This window comes from Molothrus aeneus, chromosome 3, assembly GCF_037042795.1.
Source record: "Molothrus aeneus isolate 106 chromosome 3, BPBGC_Maene_1.0, whole genome shotgun sequence".
Lineage (NCBI taxonomy): Eukaryota > Metazoa > Chordata > Aves > Passeriformes > Icteridae > Molothrus > Molothrus aeneus.
This window is the reverse complement of record NC_089648.1, coordinates 16,155,248-16,178,912: the sequence shown is the minus strand read 5'-3', so window position 1 is coordinate 16,178,912 and position 23,665 is coordinate 16,155,248. Positions and strand designations below refer to the sequence as shown.

Below are 23,665 nucleotides of genomic sequence, written 5' to 3'. Positions count from 1 at the left end.
GAAAAATATGAAAGATTCCCTGAGAAAGGTTCATACCTCCTGATACAGCCAGAGCAGATGAGGGAGAAAAGAAAAGCCTGTGCAATAATAGAGATGGGCTAAATGCATTGCAACAAAAACATTTCAGCCTGAGAAGCTGCTACTGCGATTGTGGGCTGCCAGCAGGGCAACATGCCAAAAAGCTTCTGAAATGCGACTGCGGTTCTAGAGAGCAATAAGAAAATGTCTCACATGCCAGTGCAAACCTCTGCTATCCCAACAGAAAGCACAGAGGATATGGGAGCAAAAACAGAAGCCTGGTAGTCAGCTGCAGGACCAGCTCTCACTCCCTGACATACTTGTCACCCAGTGAGGTGCGAGACAGGAGGCGAGAGAAGTGCTCTCACCCCCCTGCTCATAAGTGACGACAAATCCTGTCTGTAGTTTCTGTAGTTCTTCTGAAACTGTTGTTCCAAAAGTGAAAATCTGGCCTGGTTATGTAAAGGCTTCTGCTGTGTCAGACCAACTCTGCTTCAGATGAAGCAGGACATGACTGTGCCTCCAGCCAGAATGCCAGGGGTTTAATTACTGCCTCTGCCACCAACGTCCCCACCAACCTCACACCGGTCATGACGTCAGCTGCTGAAATCTGCTCCCAGTCTGTGAAATTAGGCTGGCTACGTGCTGTCTCCCACCCCTTCTCCTGCCTGCGTGGATGCTGCATCTCCCTGGGCAGAGCTGCTCTCCCACGAGGTGTATATCTACAGTGCTAAGCAGAGAGGGAGAGCGACAGGCTGAAATAAAACCCTCACTGGAGAATACTAATTGCTTGGGTCTTCTTCCCTTGTTTGGTTTCATGTTTTTCTCTTGCAGGTTTTCCATACTGCCTTAGCCTTGAAGAACTCCTCTGTAACTGGCGCCCACACCAGCCAGCAATGCCTGAAAGGGAACCTTCTGAGGCAGAGCATTTCTGGCATATTTTCTGCTTGCCATCTGTCTGCAGGGAACCATCCTCAGGGGAGGAGTCTTCTGTGTCACAGGTTATATTCTGTTGGTCCCTATCAGATAATAAAGCTGTTATTAATTAATACAGGCTGAGCAGGGACTGGTGCAGTATATATAAGGCGTGCACTGTACCCAGGTGAGTGGGAGGTAAGACTGGGAGTCTGGAGACCTACTGAGAACCTCAGGGGTCAATACCCAGTATCTAGGCTGATAATGGGTATTTGCACTGTAACTGGCAGTTCTGGGCTCCCTTAAAACCCTCTGGATAGAAATAGGCAATTTTAGACCTCATGTTTCCACAGGAACCATGATGGATCATTCCATCCTGAATTCCTTTATACAGAGAGCCTCAGTGTCAAGTTGATGGTGCTGAAGTTGGACACCTGAAGATGGTGAGATGAGTCTGACTCCAATGCACTTGACTTCTCACAGCTGTCCTTGTTGATATAGTGAGAACATTTCTCAACTGGGTGGCCTGTGAGTTAAAAACAATGCCCAGCTTGTCTTGTTTAGAGTTAAATTCAATGGCAGCACTGGCTTTCCCAACATATGAACAAAACCCATGTTCTAGCTAACATAATTTCCACTGATTCCCAGAACCCTGCACACACATGCACTTTTATGCTAGAAAAAAGATATGTACCTTTGCTAAGAAAAGACTCCAATATTTGAACATCATAAAACTGTAACTAATTTTTTTTTCCAAGTAAAACCCTTCCAGAAAAAAAAATCAAAACATTTCTAAAGGACATGTACTCTCAGCAAAGAGGACTAGATACAAATCCCTGTCAGAACACACAGAAGAAACTAGAACTAATATCACACAGACACTTCCATGCTGTAAAAGTCTGCCAGGTTAGGAAGTGGATTTACAGAGAGGAAAGCTTCCTAGTTATTCTCTGGTGCAAATCAATGTCACAGAGCTGCTCTGACGGAATGGAAGCTTCATACAGCACCATTGTTATTACATATTGATTCAGAGTGTCCTCAGGGTCTGTCCATTTAACTGGTGCACTACTTTCAGAATGGGTTTTGGTGTGTCCCATCATGCTGCATTCCTGCTTTTGGAAAGACCGGATGGAATTATGGAATTTTTTTACACAAGGATGCTGAAACTATGGCAGATTTTGAAACAGGTGGCAGCAAACATGGGCACCTTAGGGCCAGCCACCCTAAGAGGACACCAACTTGCTATATAGGTCACGGGTTCTGGGAAAATAGGGAAACTTTGGCTTTGAAGGACAAATGGAAAGGTCAATTGTTCTGCAGATGGTTTGATCATTGAATGCCCTTGCCCTCCAGCTCTGCTTGTTTAAAAGGCATAGCACTTCTTTGGGGATAAGAGTGGCTGCTGACCTCGATATTTAACTAATAATTAAATGTAATCATTGCAAAAAGGCAAAACCATCACTTTTTGACACAGATGATTTTGGGAAGGGGGTGTATGGGGACATTTGGGATATTCAGGTTGCCTTTGGAAAGCCCTCTGTCACCCTGGGAATTGCCCACCAGAGCTGAAACAGCAGAAGAAAGTCACAGAAAAGATGGGAAGATTAGGAAAAGGGAATGATGTGGGGAAGTTGGAAGGAGCTGGGAGAGACTTGGAGGAGGAAACAGCTGGAAAATATGCTTTATTTATTCAGTGGACAAACAATGCAGCTCCTCCATCATTAACAATTAATCACCCTGGGCGCTCTGGCCCAAGACTGACAAAGGGTTTAGGTGTGGTGACAGAAACTCCCACACCTCCTTTCTGTGTGCTTGGATACAGCAGGGAAATACCCAAACCCCAGCTACTCACCTCCAATATGAGGTGCCATAATTTCTGGGTAATTGTAATTAACACCTGAAGTGGCCAACACAAAGTACTAAGAAAATGCACCTCCTTCCTCCTCCAGCTGGATTTTGAATCCCACTGGTACATGGGAACAAAGAAGGATTGTTCCTTGCTTTGCCTATCATGCTGTCATGCCCAGATTCGGTGCATCAACCAAGGACACTGTGACATGAACCAAAGGCAAGGCAGACACAGAAATGTCACCTTCAGTCTGAGATCAGTCCAGCACATCCTGTCAAAGCACCCACACTGGCTGGAGGGGAGAAAAGATGTCTTGGCTCATCTTGACATCAGACCACTGGGCCACCAGTGAGGAATGCTAGGTTCATGACACAGAAGAGATGAAGGATCAAGACCACCTAACCCAGTAAAAAGAATATTTTTCTGGTAAGGTGTGAAGAAGAGGGATCTTCAGGTATCCCTCCCTGACCACCATTCATGTATGCTGTCCAAATAATTGTTTTTGAACAACAGCCAGTAAAGCCTTACTAGTCCAAGGAACATATTGATGACTATGGGGAACCAGAACAAGGGGGGTTCTTTAGAGCAAGTGCCTTCAGTTTTTGGCCAGAAGACCTGTGGCACCCATGGCTTACCTTTAACAGGTCTTTTAAAATTAAGAAAACCAACCTCCCATCAGCAGGTTTCAATTTACCATAAAGGAGGCTGAACAGCCCCCCAGAGTATTTCCAGAGTTTACAAATCAAGACAGCTTACAACTTGCTATGTTAGATCTTCCCATCAAAATTCCCACTGAACCTCTCCCTCTCTGGGTAACAAGATGTGAGAGGACCATCACCCAAGGGGGCATGGCTGCAGGCATGAAGAAGCCTTCTCACTCAAGTTATTCATCAAATGAATAACATGAATGAGTCTTACTTTGCTGTCAGCCTCTCAGGTCTCAACGAAGTGGAAGCTACAGAGCTGAAAGTCCAATTTTGTCTCTCCCCTTGGGAAACATTTTCCCATAAGTGGTTACTGAACCAACATTGTGAACATCCTTGCTGTGCCACCCTTTATCCACTTCCAGAACTCTGTTACAGAATAGAAAATGTTCAAAGCCTCAGACCTGTAGCATTAAAGTGCTGACTGATTGAGCAGTTCCACAGGATAAGGCAACCCCCAACTGCAATGCTGAGACAAACATGCCTGTGTGTACATGCAAGGATGAGTTCCTAATGACTCCACTGCCTCAGTGATCACAGACAACAGGAAGGCTCAAAAATTCTCAAGTACCCCAAAGTTTTGTGAAAACAGACAACAAAGCTGAGAAGCCAGACTCCCCCAGCACCCTTGGTGGGAGAAAGACAAGTGGAACCCCATTATTGTGACATCAAAGGCCAACGGCAGACAACCCTGAACTACTGGACTAGACACAAAACTGGAAGAAACCAGGCTTTGCTGGCTCTATGGCTTGTGGCATGATTTGGTGCTCTCCCTGCAGTGTCACTTTGCCTTCACTGCATTTGGGACTCAGCTGTCCTGATTAGGTGAGGACAGGTTTGTTCTCCACTGCTCCCTCACCTCTGCCTGCAGTACAGGCTCAGGGGACTCTTGTTCTGCTTTGTCACTGACCTGCTAAGCCACTTTCTCTCTCAGCACCTCTGTTTCCTCATCTTTGAAATGAGGATTACGACCTCTATGAGACACTTTGATGCCCACAGATGAAGTGTGCTGCGGCACATATGAGCATTCTCTCTATTTTAAATACTAGGTAATATATTGCTGTGGGGCTTTTTTTTTCTGTTTGTTCACTTTTATTATTAAAAATGGAAATCAATGAACCACCCTAATATAAAGGGACATTACATTTTGGATCAGCTTTCTCCTTTGAAGATAATTATGGGAGAGAAAGCAATTTTCAAACAAAAGTGGCAAAGTGCAATGCTCAGAAACTGAGAGGCAGAATGTATTTGTCTACCCTGCAGTTTGCTATTGCAATATTCCTCTTCTCTTCCATCTTCTAAGTCATGTAGAAAACATTCTCTCCAGATAAATTATTTAGCTCTGAACTGCTGCAATGCTCAGCAGGATGCCTGTAAGAGCAAAGTGCCACTCACGGAGGGTACCTCACATGACCCAGACAGGAAGAGGAGTTCAGACTGCAACAAGTGCTGAGTGGGAATGCAGCACCTGAAACCCATGTGCACAGTCTGGGAAACCTGGCTGGATCAGCCACTCAGTGCAGTTCCCAGCTCTCCTTTCCCTCACAGGAATGGCCTGGTTCCCAGCCTGGGCAGATATGCTGACTGAAGGGGGTCCTCTGAAGGCACTGTTGGATGATAAAGAGAAGTTGTGAGTCTCACACTGTACCTGTAGATGCTCGGGACTCAGTCAGATGCTGGCTCTGCTCCTAATGCACCAAAACCAGCAAACCACTTTGGACAAACCAGTGGTGTCCAGGAAATCCAGCAGGGACTGCACTGCCCACACATGACTAAGTGTAGAATGTGCTCTGCATATAACTAGGACTGGGGCCACCATGAGATTCCCATGTTCCACATTTCATTTGCAGAAAGTACTTTAAAAGCAAGAATATTAAGGCAGGTTTTTTAAATTACAGGTGAAGAATATTCCCTGCGGAGGTTTTCAAAATAGTGAACAGCCCCCACCCTGTCCTGCAGACAGTGAAAAGCTACAGGAAGCCTCTTCTGGACTGAGCAGTGCCATGGTATGTTTGGATACCTCATCTCCACAGTACAAGGTACTTCATAAATTCAACTGTATTTCATGAGCCCATTAGGAAAGCAAACAAAACCCTGGCAAATAAAGGCTCAATCCCTTCTGTTCATAGGAATGCAACATGTCATTTCACTAATTCACCACTTAATTTATTAGGTTTCCAACACCCAGGTTCTCTAATCCATAACAGTCTTTCCTGGCACCATGCCCTGTCTATGTCCCACCCCCACTCTGACCACATGGCCCTGCCCCAAGGAGATCCCCTAAATTCACCAGGACATGGTCCTGACCATTCTTCTCTAGGGAATCCTGCTGGGGCAGATGTTGGACCAGAAGACTTCCACAGATCCCTCACCCTCCACACTTGGGTGGGAAACTCTGTTTTGATTTCTCTCCTAAAGCACCTCAACTCAGACCAGCTGCCTGTTAGGAAGGGTGCTGGGACAAGGGATGATCCTAAACTCATTCCTCCCTCAGGATTCATCCCCAAACATCAGCTCCCCACTCCAGAAAATCCTGTGGCAACACAGTCAGAAGAGAGAAAAGACCATTTTATTGTGGGCATCAGCTGGGGGGGGCAGGAGTCACAGTGCTTCAGCTGATGAACACAAATCAGCAACAGTCACAGAACTCTGAGAAAACCAGAAGGCAGAGAGAGGCAGGATTTTGCTTCCTTTGGAAGAGCAGCCCCTCAGCAGAAATGGCAGTGGTGAATTGTCACCTGGCACCAGCAGACTGAGCATGGCAGAGCCAGGACTCTCTGTGCTCCCAGGCTCCCTGTCCTGCGTGACAGGTTTTCTCCCAGTACTGCCAGCAAGCACATACCAGTGCTGCTGGTGGCTCCCTACACCTCTCCATCTCCCTGACTGGCACCATGGGACTCCCCTTCCCTCCTTCCCACACAAGCTCACTCCACTGGCTGCCCATCCCTGCACCACAGCACAGCCAGAGGCAGCTGAAAGTCTCCTGCTGTCATCTCTGCTGGCCTCCACCAGTTCCTCCAGGCTCCCAGCACTGGCTGGACTCCACTGGGAAAGAGAGGAACAGGAGAAGGTGTGCAGTGATGTCTCTACTGCTTGGAGCACCAGCACTCAGTGACTGAGCCCAGAGCAGAAACTCAGTGATGTGGAGGCCGCTCAGCTCCAGGTGGGTCACCCAGGCTCTCTTGGCTCCTTGTGGTGTCCTGTGCAGCAGGAATGGACCTGGAGTGAGCTGATCTCCAAGCCATCTCTTCTCTCTTGTCAGGCAGCTCCTGCTGCAGCCAGGGGACACCTCTCCCCAGCTGGGGAGCTGTGTTCCCCTACCCAGCTGTGTCTGGATCATCCCCCAGCTTACCGCAGCAGTGTGTCCACACACAGCTCTTTCTGCTGCAGAAACAGAGCAGAAACAGCCTCAGGCCCTGCTGACCCCAGCAGGAGATCAGAGATGGGCCTTTGCACTCATGGGGAAGGGCACAGTGGCAGAACAGAGGTGCTATCCAAGCTCTGACCCCCCCTCTGCCCTCTGTGTGGCATGGGCACAGTTGGGAACCTCTCCTCTGCCTCTTGGATGTGGGAACCAGGACTCACCTGAAATTGGCAATGCAGGAGCCAGTGGGAAAGAGGCAGGTAACAATGTCATGTCTTCATGGTGACCTCCCTGCTCTTCTTCCCCACCCAGCTCGTTCCTCCCACCCAGCACCCACAGCTGGTCCAGGAGACAGAGGGAGCTGTGGGCGCAGTTTGGTGCTCTCTTTGCTACAAGGAGAGGCAAGCAGTGAGCTGGAGGTGGTTTCCACTGTATCTGACATGCATTTATGTACATGCCCTCAGATCCTGGGGCAAACTTCAGTAAGCAGTCTTCAAGACAGATATTTCTGATACACACATGTTCTGCACCAGATGTGCAGCAGGTCTGTGTGTGACCAACCAACTCAGCCACCAGGATCATCCCCTTAAACACCAGTTTACATAGTCTATTACTGGGAGCCCCAGAAAACAAACTTTTCCAGGGGGTTCACATACAGCCAGAGCTCAAACCCTAAGGGCAAAACCCTTGACTGCAATAATTCAGGGGGCAACAAGAAGCAGTGAAGCCACATGGAATAAATGTCAAGAGAGGGGTGCTGCTCCTGGCCCTGGGTTTCCTCCTCCATCCACGGGGATGTGACAGCACAAGCCTGTGAAAGCACACGGCCTGCTGAACACTCCCTCCACGCTGTCCGTACTGATAACTGTCACTTGTCCTTCCCATGGGTGAGCGTGGGAGGGCAGGCTCAGGGACATCCCCACCAGAACACAGCACCCCGTGGCCTGGCCTCGGTGCACCGTGCCAGAGGAACCTGTCCTCAGAATGCTTTGAAGCCACACAGCAAGAGGGCATGTACAACATCTCCTGCTCTGCTCTCCAGCCCCCTGTCCCTTTCAAACCCCTGTAATTGTCAGTACCATCCTCTCCCAAGTCCTGCCTTGGACACCCTGTCCAGGGTAAATTTATGCCTGAATAAACCCCTCTAACTGAAGATTTGCAGTAGCAAAGCTATAAAGGTAAAAAAAAACCCACTACACAACCCAAATAATTGTTTATCAGCACTGTCATTCATGTGTAATCCTGAAAAGGAGCATTTCCTCTGAAGTATTAAACACTTGGCTCCAACCACTGAATCACATTCCTTCCCAGACATTCTCCTTTATTGTATTACTCAGCTTTTTCCGAGTCTTACAAAAACCAGGAATGGGGTGCCTTGCCACCCAGAAACCAAAGGAAGCTCCCATGAAACCAGCAAACACCTCCCATCCTCTCAACATTGTCATTAAAAAAGCAAAACAAACCAAAGAGGTTCTACAAGTCAGCCCATAAACCCAGGCATGAGGAGAGTAATGTCAGTGGTAATGGGGCAAGAAAGGCAGGGTAATTATACCACACCAAATTTGCAATTGTGCTGCATTCCTTGCTGGTGAAGGCCAGCTAAGAATTAGATACACCTTTTTAAATCATCAAAGGGAGTGGCTGCAAGATACAAGCTGCTGGGATTAAGATGAAGTTCTGGGTTTGCCAGTTCTCAGCAATGGCTTTAGTGGCTGGGCTGGGCATGTCATTAACTGCTCCCAAATGGTGTTCGCGCCATGCCACTTCTTTCTAATCTTTATATGATTCTCTGCATTTCAAGAGTCCCAGGCTCCTACTGAGCTGAAGGCTGTACAAACCCAGAAATAGAAGACAACACCTATCCACAAGGTTTTGTGCACTTGGTCAACCAGACAAGTTTGGTAGCTTGCACTTCAGCACCATTGCAGCGGTGCACAAATATTTATCATGTTGCTCCTGCTACTATGACAAGACTTGCAAGCTCAGGCCCTCAAGTATGATAACTCAAGAGCTTCCTTGCCAAGAAAGCTGTTAAAAATACTGAATGGGGCCTATTTTGTACACATGATTTAACAAGCACTACATGGGTGAGGGAACAGATTTGGCTCAGACCTCTCCTTTTTCAGAAGAACAAGTAGAGGAGCTTAGGTGCAGCACTCACCCTGCAGCTCTTTGCAGAGGGGAACCCTCTGGAAAGCTGGGTCCCAAGGAAGCCTCGCCATGGGTGAGAGGCACGGTGCTGCTCAGACATGGAATCCTGCTCCATGGACTGCTGGGCAATGCAGGTAATCTTCTGCTGGAGAGCACCTCCCTCGGAGAAACTACGAGAGTGACCATCACTCAGGCAGGACAGGGGCACACTGAGGCAGGGCTCCTTTCTGGCTGCCTCACATTGTTCATGGTATACAGAGGATTTCAGTGTCCTCCTGGACTGTTACAGGCTAAGAGGATAACATGGCACAGAAACAGACAGACACAGGCCACTAGAGCTTTAAAAACTCATGAACGTCCTTTTCCGTAAAAATTTCAGAGTGCAGGTTGTTCCAGTCAATCCATGGCCAACAAAACAAATGCTGCATTTGTTCTAGTTTGGGGAAAATATGCCAAAAAGACAAGCACAAAGCAAAGCAGCTAGCCAAATGGACAAGTCTTGTTATTTAATTATTTTGAAATGAAAAAGTTCATTTAAAACCAGCTACAAAACAGATACATAATGATGGCCTCTCCCTTCATAAAACATCATGCTTTGGCATAAACAACTGTCTGGCCTGATTTATGTCCAATGAATTTAATTTTATCCAACAAAGTGTGTCTCTGCACAGCAGAGAAGACAAAGGGTTCTGAAAAGAGCTCTTTGGACAATGTGTAACACCATACAACTAAATTTTAAAAAAACCAAAACCTTAGGATGATTTCTATTCTCTCTTAGGCCAACAGAAAAAGAAAACATAATGCAGCTGGCATCATCATCATGGTGAGGTGAGCAGCATACAGGAGGTGAAACACATCAAGCTAATTCCAGTTCCACTTTGTGGTAAACTTGTGAATGCACTCACCTGACCGCTGTAAAGCCAGCTGTTTCTGATGTGTGATGGGTTTGTGTTACTGCACCATTTACAAATTCAGTCTCCAGCAAGATGCTTTCCCATGTGCTGATGAGACGTTCAGTGTTTTGGCAAGAAGAAAACAGTCCAGTGGTTTTCCCATTCTGAGACCTGGGCCGCAGGGATGCTCACTGCCTCTGTGCCCAGCTGTGCTGGTACACCCTGAAGAAGCCATGACTCCAGTACGTGACTTCCAAACATGAGCTTCTATGAGCCATCTCCAACTGGGCATCCAGAGGGGAAAACATGCCCAAATTAGTGGGCACTACTGAAAAAATAGCCAAGCGTCTAAACACTTGCACAATCTGTTCTTACACTCAGTACCTCTTGATTTCTCAAATGGCATCACCTACTGATTGTAGGTGTTTCCCAACACCATCATACTGAAACCCTAAATATTGCAGTGACTTTGCTTCTCCCACTCCACTTTACTCAATATAATTAATCCTCACAGTGCCTCGGAGGAGGAAGGACAGGGACATTCACCAACCCAGCCCAGTGTGTAAGCAAGAGGCATGAAAAGCCAAGGCCCCTGTGTGAGGTCCTGCACAGCACAGGCCAAATCCAGTTGCTGTGTCACGTTCCTAAAGGGATGCTCATGCCATCAAATCCCAGTGGTGAAGAAGCGACAAGAAAGCCTTTCTCAATTCCCCCACACCCAAGACCCTGAACTCATCAAAAGGGCCATGACAGCACGTTTGGCAGGTCGGGTCACTCCTGCTGTGGTACAGGCGAGGGAATCCTGGCGCGGCACGAGCAGCGCCGGTGGCCGCGGCCGGGGGTCGCCGCGCTCCCGCAGAGCGGGACACCGCAGCCACCGCCGCGTTGCGTAACCACGGCCACTGCATGTCAATGGGAGCTCACGGGCACGGCCGGCTTATGCAATTACCGGCCTCGCCGGAGGCTGCAGGGACGGCGGGCCCGGGGCAGCTGAGCCGCACTCGGCCGGGAGACCGCCCTCACCCTCGGACCTCTGCCCACCGACCCTGCTCGGGGCCTCAGCCCCCTGAGGGTGCTCGCCACGGGGCACGGAGGGGAGAGGGGTGGAGGTTCATTTCGGAGGGGCCGAGCAGTGTCCCCACCTCTGGAGGGAGGGAGTCACCCAGGACGCCCGGCTCGGCACATTCCCTTCGCCGAGGTGTCCAAGCTCGGACATAAAGGTGATCCCTGACATGATGGGAGCGGGGCTGCTGCGGCCTCTCCCCAGGCACCCATCACCTGCAGGCGCCAGGTGAGGGGCCCGGGCCCACCGCCGTCCCTCCAGCTCAGCGGAGCCGCGCTCTCCCCGCTCGCCGAGGGACGGCCCCGCCGCGGGGCTGCGGAGCGGAGCAAGCGGCAGCAGCCCCCGCCCCGCCCTGCCCGGCTCCCCCTCGGGCCAAGGGCTGGGCTCCCCGCCGGGCGAGGCAGTGCCAGCCGGCCACCTCCCCTCCTGCTCTTCCTCCTCCGCCTCCTCCTCCTCGCCTTCCTACTTCTGCACCGGCTCCGCTCCGGCTCCGCCGCTACCCCTCCGCCGCCTGGCTGCCACAGACCCCCCTCCCTCCCTCCATCCCTCCCTCCCTCTCCCCCGCCCTGTCCCCAGCGCCGCCGCCACCGCTTCCACAAGATGGCGGGGACCGTGGCCGAGCGGGACGCGCTGGTGAGTGCGGCTGTGGGCACCGGGACGGCACCGGGACGGGCCTGGGGTCCGAGCAGGGCACCTGCGGAGCGGGGCGGGCTGGGGGGCTCCGCCTGGCCCTGCCTCAGCGCTCTCCCTTTTACCTGCAGAAAATAGAGGACGGGCATTTAAACAACTCCCTGGGATCTCCGGTGCAAGCTGATGTGTACTTCCCTCGCCTGGTAAATCACCTTTGTTTATTGTTTTTTTTTTTTCTGGTGGGGGTGGTGGTGTATTTTATTTTGTTAACCCCTCTACTGTCCCCCGCCCCCGCTCATCTCGGGCTGCACAAGGGCGGCCGCTGCTGATGTCGAGCTGACCCTCGCCACCTTCCCCCTGTCCTTTCCAGATCGTCCCCTTCTGTGGGCACATCAAAGGAGGAATGAGGCCGGGAAAGAAGATCTTAGTCATGGGCATAGTGGACCTCAACCCCGAGAGGTAACACCTGGACAGGGCTGCCCGTGCCGCGGGCGCCGGGCCCGGGGAGGGGGCGAAGGGGGACGGCCACCCGCACGTACACACACACACATCCGCACGGATCCCTCCTTTCTGGAAAGGATTATTTTTATAATTTTAAATATAGCATGCTGCTTTCTCCTTTGACCCATAGAGGGGGCATTTCTTCAAGGGATTCCGTTTTCACTTGGGAGTCAAGGAGCATATCAAGCATATATATCTGTGTATATGTACAGATATATGCCCAACGCCATGCGCACACACACATATGTATTCCATAACCATGTTGTTGTCCCTGTTGAGCTGTCAGAGAGCTCTGAACGAGCTGAGCTATCTTCTGGCCTGTGCCAGTATATGGCTTTAATAAGCTGAGAAATAAGACTGACGGCATTTGGGGCTTATTTGCTTTTTTCTGGCTGAATGAGAGCTGTTCTGTTTGTGTTGCAGCTTTGGCATCAGTCTGACTTGTGGGGAGTCAGAAGATCCTCCTGCAGATGTAGCCATAGAACTGAAAGCTGTGTTTACAGAGAGACAGTTTGTCAGAAACTCTTGTGTAGCCGGAGAATGGGGGGAAGAGCAGTCATCTATTCCTTACTTTCCATTTATACCGGACCAGCCTTTTAGGGTGAGTACCAGGATGGCAGTGGCTTACACCATGTCTGATAAAGTGTCATTTGATATGAGTTGCAGCAGAACCTGACATGCCTTTCATGAAATCACAGTGCAGCCCACACTGCTTGAGTTGAGACACCAGTTGCTGGTTTGTTTGTATCCATCGAGTTGCATGGAGATCCCGCTGCTACGTGCAGCTGCAGGCAGTTCGGATGGGGCTGTGAACACCTCACCTGGGTGCTATGACAAGTCGGAGGTTGTAATACTGTGTGATGAAGCGCAACTTCCTGAGCTTAGTTTTATAACCATAAATTAAGAGGTACCTCTATGTTATTAGTGCATTACAAGTTATTACTGGAGAATGTTAATATTCAGTGGGGCTGCTGTATATATTGATGGTTTTTTTAATGGACATACTGTTCGCAATTTAGTGCAGCTAATAAGGATCACATTCATCCTTTGTCCCCAGGGATGTTACGTTAAGGTTGACCGTAGCTCTTCATGTTAGCAGATTAAACAGCTAAGCAATAGTGGTATTCTTTTCTGAACCCTGGGATTAAACCTTCCGTCAAATTTAAATCTGTAGTCACTTGACAACAGTGTACATGGAAGTGCTGTGGTGCTGTGGATGGACTGGGTTGACCTAGAAGCAGAATCCCATCTGTAGTGTTTATGGTTATGTGAAGATGTCTTTGCAAATCAGGACTAACAAAGTATGCGGTTGCAGAGGGCTGCTTCCCTCTCACTACATTGAGGAAAAAAGGCTGCATACCTTTTCCATGCAGCTGACCCAGAAAACCCCTCCTCCTCCCCGTCCCTCTTACAAAACCTCACTGGCCCCTCTGCTAAATGCCAGTGCTATGACCAGCTGCCAAACTCTCTTAATCCTTCTTGCCCCCAAGATAATCTCCCCCAACCCCAAAGGCTCACCATCTCCCCAGATGCTTGGTGTTAAGAGGGTGTTTATACGACTGGTTTTGCTGCAAATTGGTTGCGCTCTACTTGTTTCTACAAACTCACCCTCCCATCAGAACTGGGAACACCCTTTGGTGGTGTGGGAAATGTACTTGAAAAGGCTTGGAGGCTGGGTCCTGCTCCATCTGAAAGGGTTCCACTGCCTTCTGCACTGGGTGGTGACTGGGCCCTCAGACGAGCCAGACAAATTACCCAGAGCAAGTTTTGTGCATGTCCCACTAATGAGAGATGATGTTACAGGAAAGCAAAATTGCACATCTAGGATGGAAGACTGTACAAGGGGAGTTATTTTGCCTTTTTTTCCAAATGCCTAAACAGAATTGAGGCTTCCAAGTGACTTTGTACCTTTGATGGTCTCCATCTCAGTGAATAAATTAAGACTATTAAGTGTTCTTGCCAATTACTTGTGATCCAGTCCAATTAGCACTGTGGCGTGGCCGCAGGTGATGTGAAAAGCGGACCGTGAGCAGTGTTAACCATATCTTTTACATAACAAGGCCTCAGGCATGCGCTGCTGCAGTGACACAGGAGCTCCATGGCAGCACAGCCTCTTCTTGGTACCTGGTGCACTACCAGGGATCCAGGGCTTCCAGCTCTCCTGGACTGCCTGCTGCCACTTCTCCTGGTGCAACGTGCTCTAAGTCACTTGGGCTTTGGCACAGTCAGTCTGTCATGGGCCCTGTTCCCATTTTTATACACTGTAATAGCAGCAGAGTCAAGTGTTTGGTAGCAGCACTTCACTCTGGACTTCCAGCTTCTGGAAATGACCCAGGATTTACATGTGGCTTCCCTGAAGATTTTCTCCTTAGTGTGTTCAGACCTGGAGGTCTCCAAGAGCCTGTAAAAGTGCACATTTTGTGCCCCCATGTCCCAGCTTCCTGCTGGGGCAGTTCCAAGCAAAGCTTAACAACAGGGCACCCTCTCAAGCCACCCCAAATATCAGGAATCTCCCAACGTGTCCAAGCTCGTTCAGCTCCAGGTTTGTTGCTTTTCCAGAGCATTTCTGCAGGTCTCTCAGGAAGAGGGATGAGCTGTGTCTCTCCCTGATCCTGTTTGTGCCTCCTGAGAACTGTCTAGCTGAATTCCCAGCAATCCTGCACTGCATTTCCTTCACTGCAGCCCCAGGATGGAGTCTAGTCTGACAGCGACTGTCTGCAGCCACAGGAGTGAAAGGGTTTTAGTTCTGCAGCAGCTGTGTATGTGTGGGAGGGGAGAACAAAGTTATATCCCCTTTCCTTGTTTACTCCCTTCCAGTAAATTAAAAGTAGTGTGGAAAGCATTGCAGAGGGAGCTGCCTCCTTATGCAGGAAAAAAAAAACCAACAAACCACCACCAAAACCAACAACTCTGTAGTCTTTTCTGCCCAGTTCAAACTGAAACCATCACACAAGGAATGCAAGGTTTGGGTTGGAGGTTAAATTTCCTCCTACTGTGATTAGCAGTTTGAGTCTGTTTCTGGCATAATTCCAAGGCACAAAACATCCCAGTAGCCAGTGGACTGGGTTGCAGCATGCTTACTGCTAGGACATGAGATTTGAGATTGGATTAATTTCCTTGTGCAGTAAGAGCAGATCCATCATAGTGTAACTGGTGTCAAGGGGGCAAACTGGTCTCACCTTTGTCTCTTGCGTGGCACATAAGTAGCACAATGTCAGTGTACAGCTGCACAAAGGCTCTTTGTGTGCTGTGAAACAACTTCTCAGTTACACTGTGAACAACGTGCTTCAACATTTTATCTTTTGCAGGTTGAGATACTTTGCGAGCATCCCCGTTTTAGAATATTTGTGGATGGACATCAGCTCTTTGATTTTTACCACCGTATTGAAACACTGTCAGCAATTGATACAATAAAGATAAATGGAGATCTTCAGCTTACAAAACTGGGCTGAGCTTGTTAGGACTGCAGATTCCAAACCAGCTCAGGTGCCATGGTCCGTTGGGAGCAGTGACAGCCGGCTCTGGACACAGCTATGGTAGGAAGGCTGCCCTCTTCCTTTTCCGCATGCAGTTCTTCACTCCTGTGCCGATGAACCGGGCTGTGTTTTATCCTAACGAAGAGCACTGTTGGTTTATAGACATTGAGCTGTTTTTCTTGGATCAAAATAGCCCACCTGTGCTGGATAATCAAATTGGAATGGATTCAGAAAGACTTGCAGTCTTGTTTCAAATCTCACAGAAAAGGCAATCTCTGAAATGCAGCGCTAAAACCGGTTACTGAACAGTAGTGACGACAAAACCAAGTTTTTCTTTTGCAAATATTGTTTCTGCACTGAAGTGGAGTAGTGTAGCACAACATAGGGCCATGTGCTGATGTCCTTACCCAGGGCCTGAGCCTGGTTCCATGGAAATCAATGGCAAAACTCCCACTCACTTTAATGGGGTACAATCAAACTGTCTAGTCCTAAGTCAAGCACAATTCCCACTGATTTCTATGGCATTTTTGCACAAACCTTGGGGCCTGCTCTTCTGCTGGTGTAAATCAGCATTACTTCCATAGCTCGTAATGGAATTTTGCTGATTGCCCTCAGCCACTGGTTTGGCCCATGGACTGTGCAAAAACTGACTGAGGGTGTGTGGACACAGCCTGTGTATTTTAGTCAGGGTATTTGCATAGAATGTAGATTGTTATGAGTTTTTGCACAATGTATTGTTAATACAATTTTTAAAACTTATCTGTAGTTTATTTATTTATACTCATTGTATGTATTATTAGTAAAAATGAACAATCTTAAGATTAAGAACAGCAAAGTGTAAACATTTTGAATGTACAAAATGTCTTAGGTTCTTTGGGTAAACTTTACATATCATTCTTGAAAAACCATGTTTCCTATCGCACATTTAGTTACATTTTAATGGAGCCCTCTAGGCCCTGGGAAAATGTGGGCATGGTAGTTGGTGGGGGGGAACTCTGCATATTCACTAGGATCTGTTTTTCAGGGCTTACTAACTTTGCTGCGCAGGATAGGTTTGAGTTGAAGTCGATCCATTTTAAAAACTTAAACGGCAAATTTGTGGGTTTTACTGTGCTTTCATAACCTGAGAAAAAGTTAAATTTGGCAATCTCTTCATTCAGAAAGAGAACCAGCCTCTTTCCAAGGGAGATATGTTCTCAAACACTTGTTTGAGAACATATTTGGCCTTTGATATGACAATTAAAACTTGTCTAGACAGCCAAGTTATTAATGCTTGAAAATCAGCTACGGCACATGAATAGTAACTTTTCAAGTAGCTTTTTAAATAGTAGGTATAGCTGTATAAACACAGTCATTGTGCTACACTATAAATGAACACAGCCACTTTTCTTGACTTCTTTAGAACTAAATACACTTTTTTCCTTGGCTGCTCACAGTGGACTTCAGTGGGTCTTTCTGAGTAGTTGTAATCATGATATAAACATACATTTAGGCAATTTTGAAAACACATAATATAGGGACTAAAAAACAGACTATAAAAACATTCTCTGTAGCACAGTATTTAAGAAAAAAAAAGTATCTCACAAACAGAACTATGTTAAACCTGCAATAAAAGTGTGGTTTAAAGCAACCAGAACTGGAATATTCAAAGTTAAGGGTAGAATGCCAATGCAAAGCCTCATTTTGTGCTAATTTGGCCTGCAGTTAAGAAGCCTTAGACTTGCAAGCTGAAATTCCAGCTGTGGCTCTTGTCCAAAGCCTGTTGAGGTCAATCAGAGTCCTCCAAGCATAGAAGCCTGATTCTTATTTCTTGCAAGTGCAAATCTGTTTGTAAAGCAGGGGGATTGTTGCTGCTACTGCAGATGAATTAAGAATCAGGCTACCACCTGTAAAATACATGTTAAAATTTTAATTTTTAGCCTTAACATTTGACGTTCCCTGGCTTTTCTTCCTACTTCCAAGATAAAAGAACCTGCTGTTTTCCAGATGAACATTTTGTGTTCCAGTGAACACACACTCTGGTGTGTAGCTTTTAAGCTGTACATCAGATTCTATTTGTACTCCAGAATGAACTGAAATGTTCCTATCTTGCTCTGTTTTTACTCTTTTACATGATACATAATGACTGTGTAATTTTCCATTGTATAAAGAATGCTGACAGTGTTTCGATACAAAATATATTCTTAAAAATTATTATAATAAAAATCCAAGGGAAAGGTGCTTCTACATGAGGTATTTTGGATTTTTCTCCAGCTTGGAAATTCCCTATGGTTCCAAAGCTGATGCAGGCAGGAGATGAATTCTGTTTGGAGAGAAATTTAGTACCCTTTGTGCCTAGTGCTTTCTCCAGCTGGCCATCCAAAGCCAGGTTTGCTGATGCAGGGCTGGTGCTTGGGCCCCACTCACACTGGGAAGTGTGAGTGGCACCATGACCCTACAGTAGCACAAACCCAAAGGGAATCTCCCTGACAGCCCACCAGTAGAGATTCCCCCTCCATGCTTTTACTGTATCCTGGAAAAAGCATTTTGGCTGCCTTGGATTTTCACTGCCCCCATGGATTCGCTCTCCCACAGGGGCCTGGTGCAGCACAGTGCCTACACCAGGGATGCCAAGGTGAGCTCAGTGCAGTGTCAGGGGCATCTCTGGTAGGAGCCAGGGCCTGGTGTTCCTGCCTTGCTCCTGTTCCCACCTGCTCTGCTGGGCACTCCCAGCAGTGTTTCTGCTCCAGGAGTTTGCTCTCTGGGGAAAATGCTCTTTTGACCCTGATTCTGGTTTTGCCTTTGCATAACTCCACCACCTGATCCTGCCCTGTTGTGGTTTCTGAGCCAGGCTTCGAGGCAAGAATGACTGTGAATCCTCTTCTGATGGGTTACGGCTTCGCTGAGAGCTCAAGAAAGGGCAGAAAGTCACAGTTAAAGAAAACTTACACATCTATCTGTCTATCACCTGATTGGAAGCCTCTTTTTTTTTTTTTTTTTTTTTTTTGCTCTTGGCACTACCAGGCAATGGCAGGCGAAAAAAGGATGATATCTGTGTAACCAAGGGCTGTTCCACTCGTGCTTGACTTACACGGGCTGATCATGTTAAAATGCAACTGCAGAACACTTGCACATGCTGTGTAAGTCAGAGAAAACTGAGGCCTTAATTGTTTCTACTTAGTTGGACTTTGGGTCAAATCCAAACGTTTCAAATGGGAGACTGCACTGCAAAATTTATGCCTGAATTTTTCACTCTGCACAATTTAGGGATTATTCACATCTTGGTTTTGGATGTAAGCCCTAATAGACATGAAATAACTACTGTTTCCAAATTAGGCCAGGTTTATAAAATGCTTTTCAGTAGGGAGAAGTAGTCTGTGAGCCTCTTGGAAATTGCAATTCTTCAGGACTTCAGTAGTGAATGAACCAGCCTTTGAAATCTTTTGCTAAAATTTATTGGCTGAATATTTCTGTGGTTTCCTCTGAATGAGGAAGTTGATTCTGCAATGAAAGAAGTCTTGAATGGGTAAAACCCATGTGGAGTGGAAACACTCAGCATAGCTTTATTTTTCCAAAGAGGAAAAAAAAATACAACTAACCAAAAAAATCACAACCAAATTATTTAATTATGTTTGGGATTGGCTGTGATAAAGCTGATTTGATTTACAAAAAACAAAACTAGGTTATTGCCTGCTCAGAAAGAGCCTTGAAATATTTCAGTGTCATGTGAGGTAGTCTGTCTAAACATATTTCACACAAACGCTTTTTCACAGGCAACTTGTTAAAACTGTTACAAAATACCTTCTTTTTGTGTCACAATTAGAAATGTTTGCCCCACCTTGAAAGAACATTTTGTACTAAATATTAATATATTGTCTATGAGAACCTGCACTAACATATTATACTGTCCCTCCCCTCCCTGGCTAGTTTGAGCAGAAACAGGCGTAATATTGCTAAACCGGTTGAATGTGGCATGTGCTTGAGGCCTAGCATCTTTCTCAAGGGCTGTTTTGAGTAAACAGCCTGAAAACCAAAGGGAGAGCCTTAATCACCACTCTGCTGTGACAGCTTTCCACCCTTGTCACTCTCCTGCTGTGAGGCTGAGACTGAAGCCCGGAGATTTTCCACACAGGGAACAGCACTGAGATTTTTATCTTCAGCTTTGAAACTGTTCACTGTGGAGGAAACAAGGCCAGAGTGGCCACATCAGCTTGGTAGTGAGGCTGGGGTAGCATGTGTAGATGTGCTGTAGTCCTAAGGGAGCAGGAGTTCAGAGAATGTTAGAGGGCACTTCAGGGCCAGACAAGGGCACAGGCTGTGGAGATGCAGGGCAGCTTCCTAGGGATGGGCTTTTCCCACATTTTTAGCTGCCACCTTCTGTAGCTCCCTACCAGGACTTGTGGCAAAAAACCCAGCATAGCTTACAAGCTTGGACAGCATGGATTGGTTCATGTTCCTACTCACCTGATGTAAAAGAAGCTCCCAAATAAATAACAGGAGAATGTAGGAGTAGCCACACCACTAAGGTATTCTTTTTCCCACAGACATGCAAGCAGGATATCTGATGTGGGGCTTATTTGGCCTCCTATCCACAGGAAATGCTCCCCATAGAGAACTCCAGCACTGCTTTCTGCACTGAAGCTGCACAGAGACCTTTCCATGCAGAAAACTGCAGAACAACAATTTTGCTGAGCCAGTTAGCAACCTCCCAGCAGCCCTGGAGTTGACGTGACAATGTAAGGAACAAGAGTCAGGGGCTGAAGGCAGCCTCAAATGTCTGCTGTGAAAAGCACAGAAGCAAGGAAGAAAAGCTTACACCAGTGTAGGAACAGTAAGTGACCTGCTGAGGGGTTTTGTAATCATGGTATTGTTCTGATTTTCTCACATGGATCAGAAAGCACCCAGGTGAAAGTCACTTTGCAATGAATAGTGTGCAGGGTTAGAACCATGGCCAACCCAAACAGGGAGAAAAAAAATGAGCTGCAGACGCCCTATCTGGCTTTGATACACCCTCTCAGCTCCTCCCAGCAATCACTGCTGCAATGAACATAGACAATTGTTACAACAAGGAGATTCAGCAGCATGTGCAAGATCAAAATAATAAACTCCTATTTGCCACAGGTCCTCCCTAGCTCCTGTTGCTAGGCCTCTCAATCTGTCTATCAACAAATAGCTATGTCCTTCTGCTTTTAAAATCCATGTCAAAAATCCCTTTGACTTTCATGGAAATAGGTCCCTAAGAAAAGAGTTATTTCTAGCTCTCACTCTCCAGTTATTTTCAGCTAGGGCACACTCTAAAACTGAGTTTATTTTTAAGTGTGAATAGAGGACTATTTCTGACTGCATTATACATTGGATAGAGTCAACAGGAAGCACAGCCTCTCTCTGCTGCAGGAACACGGGTTTCACAGTTCACTGGTGAAATGTCTTGTATTCATTACCTTCTGATTTTAAAAAGTGAGAGTGTGCACAAAATGACCGGGCAATAACAGTAATATGTATCATTCACCACAGATCTATTTTTATGTGTTGTGCTGATTTCATAATGAACTTTTAATAACAATAAAACATGAAATCTTCACTAGTTTGTTCTGTCTTTTATCTGAACTATCAATGCTCATTACATACCCTCTTGACTTCTTTAACTTCTGGCTTTTTTATCTCCTGACTGTTTTTCAGACTCTTCTCCTCGTTAGACTGTAGTGTGGAACTTTAGAATGAGATGTGCATCTTTGGTAGCAGCTTGTGCAAAATTCCTTTACAGTTTAAATGCACCATGCAGAATAATCAAATAACTTCATTAGAGGAAAAAAAAGCTTGCTGACTCTTGCAAGACTCCTGGTGACATCACTGGGCAGTGTAAGCCTCAGGAGTTAACAGGCACAACTCAGAGCCAGAGGCACAGCTCACTGATCACTTCTGCACAGGGTGAAACAGCAGTGTAACTCACACGTGTTTCATCTCACCCTGGTGGGGCTGGATTCATGGGTGAATGTTACAGGGTGAGTTAAACCACCAGATCAGCTCCAGAGGCACTGTATTATGAGATCCAGTGTTTCACTTTTTGGCGTCACCGTAAGTAATGTTCACATTGGCCTGACTGAGTGCAAGAGGAAACTTTTAGGTTTCAGCTTCTCTCAGTTAAAGTTATTGGAAAAATTCTGCGTGACCCAAGAGGGTAAAGGGTTATGCCTACAGCCTTTTGTGGCTGTAAAACACAGGGAAGCTTTTCTGAAGGAAACTTCAGAATTCAAACAGTACTAAAGCAGCAGATGAACAGGATTTGCATACAGCCAGTTCAGTGGTTTTTCTGCCAATAAAATGACTGATTCAGATGCTGCACAGGAAGTTCATCCTAGCTCTAAGTATTAATCTGTGGCCATCCCTGCTCAAAGCCAGACAGAGACTGGCCCTTTGCTTACTGCACACAGCCCTAAGAAGGAATATGTTGACATCAGGAGATTCTGAGATAAAGTATGGTATTTGGTAACCTCAATGCAAACCAGAAATGGCTGTGAATGGTACAAAAGCATCATCTAGTCCCCACCAGACAGCAGAAGCACAGCTCCTGCAGAGGTGCCTAGAGGGATATACATTAAATTTCACCACTTGCATGGGCTAACTCCTTCAGAGACCCTTGGAAAGCTTTGGTTTGACCAGTAATACTAAAGTGAACTACAGGCATGTTCTGGGGGGAAGAGAAGGGGCAAGGAGGACACCTGATGTGGCAAGAGCCATGTGTACTTCTGTCCTGTTCAGATCAGTACTACAGACACCTCACAGCTGGGCCTTATTTTGGTGGAGTGTTGCTGAACTTCAAGTGAAGCCAATTCATGTTGAGGGATTTACTCACAGGAATACCACCAATATGACTCTTTGCTAGCACTGCACTTGATTTTATTTTTAAATTATGACTTTCACCATTTTTCTAAGAATAGAGGCTGGCTCTGAAACATCACATTGGCTCCAGCATGCTTCAGAAGTTACACATTTCTTATCCTGTTGAAGTTTTGAGGCTTCAGTTTCCTCACTGGTGCCTTGCTAGACCAGGGCTGTGATGCTAGGAGGGGTCATTCTGTGAAAGACCCCAAGAAAGAGGTGTCTTTCAGCAGCTCTCCTCCCAGCAGGCAGAAGGCTGCTCTCTCAGGGGTAAGAAATGACAGCAAACCAGAGCTGTGCTGACTCCTGGTTGGCAGAGCAGGGCTTCCTTGTGACTCTGAAAGGCAGGAACAAAAGCCTGGTTAATCAGAAAAACTCCACTGAAGCTGAACAGCAGATCTAAGCAGCAGAGAAAAGCAGGATTTCAGGACTAAGCAATCTGATACTAACAGCAGAGCCACGGGCAGGTGTTGTTTCAATGGAGCAGAGAAGTAAAGCTCCATTCTTGTGGAGCAGCCTCTTGCCAAGCATGGATGGAGATGCTGGAGGTTTCTGACAGTGCTCAGTGGCTCTGCCTTCGCCTGGCTCCAAAAACCCCTTTGATGGGCGAAAAGCCAGTGCTGACAGTGTTGTAATGTATGACCAGCTCCAGTAGCAGCTCCAGCACTGCATGCTCCAAGAGGCAGAGAGGATTCTTTCCTGGCTGCTCTCTAAGAAGTTTTCTGTTCAGTGGGAAAGATAATGCTGTCTAAGAGAGATCTCAGAGAGACCAGAACTAAGGACAGAATATGGCTCTAGGTAGAAAAAAACACTCTTGGGAAAGTAACAGATTACAACCAGACTACAACATCTAGGGGAAAACAAAGTATTTTAATTTAAAAGTAAAAAGCCTATAGCAAGGATAGAGGGGTTCCTTTTACACCCAATTTTTGGAAGAAAGATACAATGAGCTACAGTGGTTATCAAACAGACTCTGAGGGGCAAAACTGGGAGCAGCTTTGGATTACTGTGTGAATGCAGAACACAGCTTCCACATGCATTCCCCTCTATTTCCATTGCCTTTTCTCAAGGATGGCCACTCCTCTCCCTGCAGGAGAACCATGGCTGGAAACCCCACTGCCAGAAGAATTCTTCTGTGGCTTCAGACCTTTCTGTGTCTTCTAGCAGACACTGACCAAGGTGTACTTTATGTAGCACAGTTGTTCAGTGAGCTACACTTTATGTAGCTCACTGAAAAACTTCA

The 23,665-nt window shown here is 47.0% G+C and overlaps 1 protein-coding gene across 1 annotated transcript; it reads left to right on the top strand.

Annotated features, from left to right (window-relative positions):
- The first annotated feature begins 11,357 nt into the window (after positions 1 to 11,357).
- Positions 11,358 to 17,790, top strand: LGALSL (galectin like). Its single transcript, XM_066547813.1, has 5 exons — positions 11,358 to 11,590; positions 11,719 to 11,790; positions 11,958 to 12,046; positions 12,512 to 12,689; positions 15,397 to 17,790. Exons 1-5 carry the CDS (start codon positions 11,558 to 11,560, stop codon positions 15,538 to 15,540), a joined length of 516 nt encoding a protein of 171 aa, XP_066403910.1. The 5' UTR covers positions 11,358 to 11,557; the 3' UTR covers positions 15,541 to 17,790.
- Positions 17,791 to 23,665: the final 5,875 nt, after the last annotated feature.

Excerpts from the sequence above, each read along its gene's own strand:
- LGALSL (XM_066547813.1), top strand. The coding sequence starts at position 11,558 with ATGGCGGGGACCGTGGCCGAGCGGGACGCGCTG. Across the intron at positions 11,591-11,718 it reads TGGCCGAGCGGGACGCGCTG|AAAATAGAGGACGGGCATTT; the intron begins GTGAGTGCGGCT and ends TTTTACCTGCAG. Across the intron at positions 12,690-15,396 it reads TACCGGACCAGCCTTTTAGG|GTTGAGATACTTTGCGAGCA; the intron begins GTGAGTACCAGG and ends TATCTTTTGCAG.